This window comes from Pholcus phalangioides, unplaced genomic scaffold, assembly GCF_987345545.1.
Source record: "Pholcus phalangioides strain wild (caught in Gottingen) unplaced genomic scaffold, Ppha-v1.0 ptg000008l_1, whole genome shotgun sequence".
NCBI classification, from domain to species: domain Eukaryota; kingdom Metazoa; phylum Arthropoda; class Arachnida; order Araneae; family Pholcidae; genus Pholcus; species Pholcus phalangioides.
The window spans coordinates 59,384,386-59,394,104 of NW_028301601.1; the positions used below are offsets into that span (position 1 = coordinate 59,384,386).

General features: G+C 42.5%; 1 protein-coding gene across 1 annotated transcript in view; it reads left to right on the top strand.

Moving 5' to 3' along the window:
* LOC149084668 (blastula protease 10-like) overlaps nt 1–8,285 on the top strand; it is a 37,638-nt gene extending 29,353 nt beyond the window's left edge. The window contains exons 8-13 of the mRNA XM_089235081.1: nt 15–209; nt 2,733–2,868; nt 2,980–3,129; nt 3,624–3,727; nt 4,434–4,576; nt 7,977–8,285. Coding sequence (XP_089091207.1) covers nt 15–209; nt 2,733–2,868; nt 2,980–3,129; nt 3,624–3,727; nt 4,434–4,576; nt 7,977–8,112 — 864 coding nt within the window. The 3' untranslated portion in view covers nt 8,113–8,285. The remainder of the gene's footprint in view (nt 1–14; nt 210–2,732; nt 2,869–2,979; nt 3,130–3,623; nt 3,728–4,433; nt 4,577–7,976) is intronic.
* Nucleotides 8,286–9,719: the final 1,434 nt, after the last annotated feature.

Genomic DNA, 9,719 nt, shown 5'->3' on the forward strand with positions numbered 1-9,719 from the left:
GTTTTTTTTGCTAGAAATACGTGGTGGTGCACGAAGTTGGCCACGCGCTCGGCCTCAACCACGAGCAGTCGCGTCTGGACAGAGATCGCCACGTGAGAGTCTTATGGCGGAACATAGCCCTTGGCGGAAGGCCTCAGTTCTGGAGAGGGCTGGACAATCCGTACGGGGTCGAGTACGATCTCACGTCGATCATGCACTATCATCCGCAGGTAAGAAAGACGGGAGTTTAGGTAGCGCTGTTCTCTTCTTTTACCCTTTGCGGTCCAGAGTTTTTTTCGGTACTATGTTGGGGTTTACGGAAACTTTGCCCCCGACATTTTGCCTGCCCTGACAATATGATTGACGACATAGGTGAGTGACTGTATGAGTGTTCGAGTGAGTGACTGTATGAGTGTTCGAGTGAGTGACTGTATGAGTGTTCGAGTGAGTGACTGTATGAGTGTTCGAGTGAGTGACTGTATGAGTGTTCGAGTGAGTGACTGTATGAGTGTTCGAGTGAGTGACTGTATGAGTGTTCAAGTGAGTGACTGTATGAGTGTTCAATTAAGTGACCACATAAGTGGCAAAGTAAGTGGATGAGTGACCATACAAGTGACCAAGTAAATGATCGTATGAGTGGGCGATCATTTGTGTGACCAGTGAGTGGGCGATCATTTGTGACCATGTGAGTGAGTGTGTGAATAAATGAATGAGTGACCATTTATGTGACCAAGTGAGTGTGTGAATAAATGAATGAGTGACCATTTATGTGACCAAGTGAGTGTGAATAAATGAATGAGTGACCATTTATGTGACCAAGTGAGTGGGCGATCATTTATGTGACCAAGTGCGTGGATGAGTGACAGCATGAATGACCAATTGAGCGACCGTATGAATTACCAAGTGGGTGATTATATGAGTGACCAAGTGAGTTTCCAAGTAAATACATAGTAAATTGACCGTATGAGTGATCAAGTGAGTTGAGCATTTTACCCCCCGGACATTTCACCTGCATCGTATGAGTGACCAAGTGAGTAATCCTGTCAGCAACCAAATAAGTGACTATGTTAGCGATCAAGTGAATGACTCTGTGAGCAACCAAGTGGATGAGTCTGTGAGCAACCAAGTGGATGAGTCTGTGAGCAACCAAGTGGATGAGTCTGTCAGCAACCAAGAGAGTGACTGTCATTCATAACTGTCATTCACTTGGTCACTCATACGGTCAGGGCAAGCGAAATGTACCGGGGAGAAGTGCTGGAGGCGAAATTTCCGGATATTCTATGTTGGTACAGTTCGTACTTAATATCGCTTCTCTCTCACTGAGGAAGACCCCCCTGGATGATAGCTCTATTGCGTTTTTATTTTTTGGCTTTACTAAGAAGCCAAATCCACGGGCGCCTTCCTGCGATCGAAAGGAGGTTGCTGTAACAATGAAGTAGGTACCGGTTTCCCCTGATGTCGATTCCACCACGACATAGGACCGCAAAAGGTCAAATGCTTCACAATATTTCCCAATAATTTTCCTAGGCAAAATTTCTATATATATACAGTCTATCCTTTGAATATAAATGATTCATGTGGGGAAAAACTATTTGAATCAATCTTCTCTCTCTCTTCCTTAAATAGGGAATCATATGACTGAGAGGTGAAATATAATTTTTATTATTTCAATATACAAGGTCCGATCGAGAGGTTCCGAACTTACACTGTTAATCCCAAGTTTTCATCTCATTTTTATGGATCATCTTAGAACTGATTTCCTCGGAACTGCTTAAACCGGTTACAATGCCACTAATTATACGCCATCTAGAGGGTGTTTTTTGACAAGGTGCCGTGCAGCCCTTCTGCTGTACTGAATTGCTGCTATCAAAATGTTCAAAATTTGCGTATTCATATCCCTCAGGAATGGAAAAAGCCCCTGTCAGCGCGTACCTTATGAAGATGCTGTCAGTCTTGCGGCAGCCCTAATGTAAATGAACTAAGACGTTGAATTATGAACAAAGTAGGTAAAAATAAATACAAATGCGACTAATATAATCTAAGGTGGCCTCAGGCTCTCTTACCTCGGATTATTGAGACTACTGTATGTCGAAAGCATGAAGACGTAGGCTTTAGTCCACAGTAAATTCCTGTAAGATTCACTTATCTTCATAACGGCCCTATTCACCGACATGGTTTAAACCAGTGATTTCCAACGTGGGAGTTAACGCCCCCTGGGGGGGGGGGTATAACAGGATTCCTCTGGGTTAGATTGCGATGGGAGAAACAAATTTCTGAACAAGGGGGCGATGGGACAAAAAAGGTTGGGAAACTATGGTTTAAACCTGTTTCCCAAAGTGGGCGATGGAAAGGTCCAGGGGGGTGACAGAAGCTATACGAGTATAACATGGGATCCTATGGGTTCGCTTGAGTTGGGGGGGGGGGGCGATTAGAGAAAAAATTTATCTGAAGAAGGGGACGATGGAACAAAAAGTTTGGAAAACTATGGTTTAAACTGTAGTCACAATTTTTTTGGATAACAGATCAACATAGATTGGTTATAAACCTGAATTTAACCAATATCCGTGTCGATCTCTTATCAAAAAATTGTGAATATAGTTCAAACCATGTCGGTGAATACCGCCCTAACTTCAGCTTCTTACGCTTTCATTTCTTTCAGGAGCAGTTCGAGAACTTTTTGATCGCAACTTGAATACGTACATGATTGTTTCAGTTCACGGGTTTTGATCAATAATCGTTTCACATTTTTCCAGTCTTTCAGCAGTCGAATGTTCGAGAGGAACACCGTGGTCAGCAAGAACCCTCACAATCAGCGTCTCGTCGGCCGCAAAAGGGAGAACCTCAGCTTCCGCGACGCAAAGCTCGTCAACTTCATGTACCGTTGTGATGGTATAGGAAAATATTGATTATCTTATATATCCTGAGATCGATCAGATTTGCAGCGATCTGATTTAATACGATATCATATCACTCATGCTGATTTTTCTTTCTTTCATAAAGACAAATGCCCGAACAGAGGGTCAACTCGATGCCAAAATGGAGGTTACCTTGGACCGTACCGAGAAGACTATGGCTCGAGCTCGTGTCCGTGCATCTGTCCACCCCATACGACGGGAGATCGCTGTGAAACTATCTATCGAGATTATTACGGTAGAGACGGATTCTTCTGATAAAGCTGGTACCACATTCGTGTCCAGCCTGGCCCAATATCTATACGTTCCAAGGTGTGTCATAATTAGTAGTGTGGGCTGGTCTACCATTGAGAATGACAGTGAAATGTATTGAAAGGCTCGTCCAGGACCTTCCAGCTTCCAATCAAACTCAAGGGGGTGACTTTCAGTCAGCCACACGTTGGTCGAAGAACGCCAACATCACAACACGCTGTTGGCGTATTACTTCCTTGGAGAGTGTTCTGGAAGCCAATATTCGCCAAGGAACATTGGACTAGGCTGGGTCAGTATGTAGCCAGATTATGCCTTTGGGGCTTCATTGCAGCAGCGAGAAGCAAACATTGGAAGAAAATATTGGCCAGGCTGGATACGAGTGTGACCCTAGCTAAATATAAAGGGTGAAGGTTCATTTGTTCATAATTATTGAGAGATCGATTATTCGGTGATTATACATGCTTCGTTTTATCGTTTCAGATCCTCCACCTTGTGGTGGGAACATCACAGATGAAACTGTGATAGAGTCGCCCGATTACCCAAACAGAACGGAGCCTGAAATGAGCTGCAGTTGGTGGATCAAGGTGAGGCATCGGATATTCTTCGAACACTTGTCTGACTAGTCTGGTTCGAAAAGTCTTAATCATGGGTACACAACCTCTAGCCCACGGACTAAATGCGGCCCACCAAGAGGTTCCACTCGGCCCACGAAAATTGTTCCGGGAGAAGAAGTGTCAATAAACACAACATAAAAAAGGTCTAAGCCGACCATATTTCCTTCATAAAAATACAAGAAATCGGGATCCATTTGGGATATCACCAAAAATGATATTATCGCAAAAAATGTTACTTAAGGTTGTCAATTATAACGAAAAAAAATTGTTAAAGGCAAGTAAAATTGACAATTGTAGCGAAAAAATTGTCGAAGGAAAGTAAAGTAGCCAATTACAGCCAAAAAAACAGCCAAAGACAAGTGAAGTTGCCATTTATAGCCAATAAGTTGTCGAAGGCAAGTAGAGCAGCCTTGTTACAGCCAAAAAAATTGTCAAAGGCAAATAATCAAAACGGGAAAATTTTACGAAGTTGGAACGACCCTAATTAACGGTGACAACGACCGAACGACCCGAATGTCCGATAAAATGCAGGTCGTATGGTTCATTCTATACGTGCAATTTTCTGTCCAGCGAGCGGCAGAATCACCGCATATCTGGCCCGCGGACTGTAAAGGTTGTGCATTCCTGGTCTAAATGAACCTTATATCTCGAAATTTTTGTTTTTACTCCCGCACAGGCTCCGTGGAGGCAAGAAGTGGAAGTGGAGTTCGAAGATTTCTCATTCAAGGATCGCCTCCAGCAACAGTCCAGTTCTTTCTACGGCAGATGCGTTAAAGAGCACGTCGAGATTCGGACGGAAGACATCTACAATGGCAACTTGTGAGTGGCATCATATACTTGTGCTTCAATCTTTTTTTCTCTTCAATTTCCAACAATTGATTACACACTTCTTTTGGTCACACGACTTCAACATGGCCCAGATCAGATCACTCAAGCGCGCGAAAAACAGTTCCAGAACACTTAAGTGACCTGTGGCACAGTTCCAGAAAACTCAAGCGACCCGCGGCACATTTACAGATCATGTAAAAGACCCGTGGCACAAGTAGCAAATCACTCAAGTAGCCCGCGACACGTTTTCACATCATCGAAGCGGCCCGTATTCTCAAAAGGTTGAACACCCTTGTCCTAAACGAGTGTTTCCCAAAGTGAGCAATATCGCCCCCGGTGGGCGATAGAAGCTACGGGTATAACATAGGAACCTATGGGTTCGACTGAGTTGGGAGGTCGATGAAAGAAAAAATAATTTAAAGAAGGGAGGGAGGCGAAATATGGAAAAAAGTTTGGGAAACCCTATCCTAAACAGGGTGCACTCACTATACAGGGTGCTTGAAAAAGAATCGCCCGATTTGAAATGCGTATATTACGAAAAATGTTGAACATACACTTAAGATTTTTACAAAGTAAATTAAAGGTACTCATTGTGTCCACCTTGGGATGCACAGCATACGTCTATACGGAAGTCAAATTCGTCCCAAATTTCTGTGAGCACGTTTGCATCTACTACTGCTGTTATGCGTATCTTCAGTTCGGCTAACGTAGCTGGAAGGGAAGGCATATAAACGTAGTCTTTTATAATCCCCCCCCCCCCCCCCACAACAAGAAATCGCACACTGTGAGGTCCGGCGATCTTGGATGCCAGTGACGTTTAACTGAATCGTCAGGTCCCGTACGGCCGATCCATCGTTTAGGAATGCGATCGTTCAAAAATTCTCGAATGTCCAAGCTCCATTGTGGTGGTGGTACCTCGTCCGGCTGGAAAATGAAGTCATCCGAATTGGTTTCTAAGTGCGTGAAAAGCCAATATTGACGACAAACACTGCCTCGGCCTCTTTAATGGTTTATGTCGTGTGGGCTTGTCAACTCTTTTATTGGGCTAACTAGTGGGCACCACGCCGCTTTTCCCTGTGGTCCAGTTAGTGGGCCTCTACCTCTTTTCCCATTTTCTAGGTTTTCTCTTCACGTGGGTTGTCAGCTTCGGGTTCGCTGGTCCAGAGGCAGATGGTTCGCTATTTTCTGACGCGGAGGTAGATTTCTCCGTGTATCGGCGTCTGGCAGATAGTCTCGTTGATCGCCTTAGCAGTGTCGGTACTTGTTGCATCTGCTACGGCTCGTTCCGCAGGAATGCAACAAGATCTGCCAATTTTCTCGTCGGTTCAGGTCTGCCCAGGATATGGCCGCACCCGCCTGACGGTATGATTGAAAGAAGCTAAAATTTCCTTCTAAATTTATCAATTGCTAACACAGATGCCGGAAACTGAGGGCTGTTTTTGAGCCCCTTTCCTCAATAAATTTTATGAGGGTGCGGTGCTGAGCCAATAATTGATGAATATATAATGCAACACAAACCCTCCACCCCAAGAATAAATTTTTTATTGTGGTGGGTCAAGAGCTCGTTCTAGAGACTGAACCCGCCGAAGATTTGGGCAAGCCTTACTACGGAAGAAAGGCTAACTGTATTTAATTTTTGTAAATTCATGTAAATTTATATCTCAAGGACATTACAATTTTTTTAGATAAGTTTTTTCCTCAAAATAAAAAAACAAAGATGATATTTTTTCATAGATAGATGTCGTGGCTTCTCATTTCCATCAAATGTACATTATCCATTGAATTTTATCTGAGGTAGGCAACCTATCTCATTTATGATCAGACTAAATCCCAGTTGCAATGCTAACGGCCGTATTCACCAACACAGTTTAAAACTGCTAATAGCAGGTGAAAGGATTGGTTAAATTGGGAATTTTAACCAATCCGTCGCTAATCGTTTAAACTGTGTTGGTGAATACGGCCGCTAGTCTGGTCCCATTTATGATAGGTAGGGCTCGGATTTTTATGCCCTAAAGATGAAACGTCGTTGCTGATAGGTTTAAAGAAAACTTGAATTTAAAGATCAGCAATGACGTTTGATCTTTAGGGGCATAAAAATCCGAGACCTAATGATCAGACTAGACTATATTTGTGACTAGAAAAATTAGTGTGTAAATCTGTCTACTCTTTTTACTGAAATGCGCAAAAGCAAAATGGAAGCGATATTTCCATTTCTGATGCATTTTTATTAAAAGAATTCCACGGGTAATACCAAGAGTAAACTTGAACTTATGGCAATTTATTCCAGATATTATTCAAAGTATATTCAAGATATCGTTCTAAATTTATTGATATCATTACCCATAAATTGTTGAGCTATCAGTAGGGCTCGCGCGGATTTTAAGGGTATCAAAAATGCTCGGTTAAAAAACCTTAATTTCCGGTTTTTTTAACCGATCAGCAACGACGCGTTTCATCTTTAGGTCATAAAAATCCGAGTCCTGGTCATCAGTATAACCTTTGCATGAATACATTACACTAATAGCTACGTGCACGATATGGTCAATTCTTCGATTTAAATTAACAACCCGATCTTGGTTAATGTCACGCATAAAAACGGAATATAATGTGATATTAGTGAACACATTTTACAAGCAATAATATTAGTTGCATTACCAAGTTCGGTTGGAAATTTTGTTCCGTCGGCATCAGGAGAGACAGGGCAACAACTTTCCCATTGGAAGTTAAAGCACGGGGACCATATAAAAATTTAGAATTTTTTATTTTGTTACACACTGTATTTTGACTCTCAAAACTGGTACAGGGTAATTTTTGAAAGCCTGTTGAGCATTTTTTAAATTGGAATCATACCTCTACGACGGACGGTTGATGAGATGAAGCATAGTTTCCCAAACTTCTTGTTCCATCGCCCCCTTTATCAGAATTATTTTCTCATCGCCCTCCCCCCACCCAACTAAAGTGAACCTATAGGATCCTATGTGAAATTCGTAGCTTCTATCGCCCCTGGATCATTCCATCACCTACCAGGGGGCGATATTGCCCACGCTGGGAAACACTGAGATAAAGGGTCTGCTAGCACTTACACACAGGACACCCTGCATATTCAAAAAAAGACTAGAATGTATATGCGTACGCCATCTGTACGTCATGCTCTGCTCTTCATTTTAAGAACTTCGTGTTAAAAAATATCGTTTCCAAACTTCGTTTGGAAAAAAAATCCAGATGATTCTTGGATGATGGGAGGACGCTGAGGGTTGAGTAAAAGATGTTTCAAATGAGAGCCTCACTTAAGAAATTGCCCTAATTGTGCCCTAAATACAAAGAGTATTTAGATTCTTATTGAAATCCCTCTCTCTCTCATGTATACTTTTTTCCCCATTTTGTTTTGCAGCTACTGCGGTACTGACATCGCACCCGGTACGAAAATGCGATCCAGAGGTGGGGACTTCATCATCTTGATAAAAGCTGACGATTCCATGGAAGGACGAGGATTGAGAGCCAAAGTCAAGTTCGTTTCAAGGAGCTGAGAGTCGAAAAGGAATCACTCATTTGAACTCTCCGTCACAGTGACTCTTTTTTCCGTGTGGATCACGGAAACATTTCCTCATAGCAGTACTCATTAGTGTGAAAATGTTCATTGTAACCCTCACATTTTGTTACTCACGAAAATTGAGTAATTAAATATATTTGTTCTTTGTTATTTCATGTGTTTTTTTGAGTAGTTAACATCGGGGGGTGGGGGCCTTAAATCTCTATTCATCCCGTATATACGGGACTCAAGCTCGTACGCAGGATGGTGCGTTGCATTGTGTATCAATTAATTTTTTTTGGGGGGTGCTCAAACAGCTTCAGCCCCCTTGTTCCGGCGCCTATGGGGTGATAGTGCATTTGATGACCACCCCATTATCCATCAATTTTCTCCCCTACAAGTGAAAACATCATTGGTCCCTGAAAATGTGCTTTACGTCTATAAACTTCCCAAAAAAATAACTTTTAACCAATTAAATTTTTAAATAACCAATTAAACTTTTCCACGGCCTTGAGTAGAAATAAGGCTTCACCCAACTATTTGCCACACATTTTTAACTATTTGCCAACATTTGCTACATTCAGTGCCGTCTTAACGCATGGGCTTACCCCAACACGGCCCGGGGGCCTCAGGAAAACGAGAAGTAGTTGAATTTTTCGAGAATTGGCTAGGTAGGGCCTCAGAAAAATCAATTTTCCCGGGGCCCCATGATGCTCTTAAGACGGCCCTGGCTATATTGCCTCCTCTAGGCTAAGATCTTTGGTGGGTTTCTATAAAATTAATTTATAGGGGAAAATATTAATAGAGGGACCTGGAGCCCTGTCATACTCCTCCTTTGTGGTGGCCAGGCTGGATTTTCACAATGCTATGAAAGCGTCAAAAGTATATGACCGTTGTGCGGCAAGGGAGCCACTGGTAATAGCCCACCGCCATGGCCATGGGTTGAATATCCCCGAATTAGCGGCTCACTTCCCAAGCCCTAATTTACTACAGGTACAACTCCCTATAACCCCACTTAGCTACCATTTTCTAAAATTATTAACCATTTAGTAAAAGGTTAATAATACTAAATACTAAATGCTCATGTGGTGACCGCGTGTAAATATGAATAAGGTAAGAAAGCTACAGACAGGTAAGTGAGAGATGGCTAAGTATAACGTGAGGGGAGCTGCTGGTAAATGATGGCTAATGAGTCACTAATTAATGATCACTAGAACAATGGAACCGAAATTTAGGTTCCGCTTGCATACACAGATTAGAAGTGTAGCACGGGTCATCATTTAGACTCACAGAATGCCCACCACAAAGTCTCACCGAAATCCAATCGAGAGCCTACGGGACTTGTCAAAGAGGAATCTGATAAGTCATTCAGCTCTTCGTCGATCCACCAAATATCTTGATAACATATCTGGCTAAAAGTGAAAGTTGGGTTACGGCATGAAGTCTCGTAAAATCAATGCCATGACCAGTGGCGTATGTTATGGTGACCATGGGGCTTAGCGGGCTATAGCCCAAGGCGGCAAGTTCAGAGGGGGGGCAAATTTTAGGAATGACTGGCTATGAAAATTAGTACATAATGCAAGAACGGGAAACAAAAGTTTATAA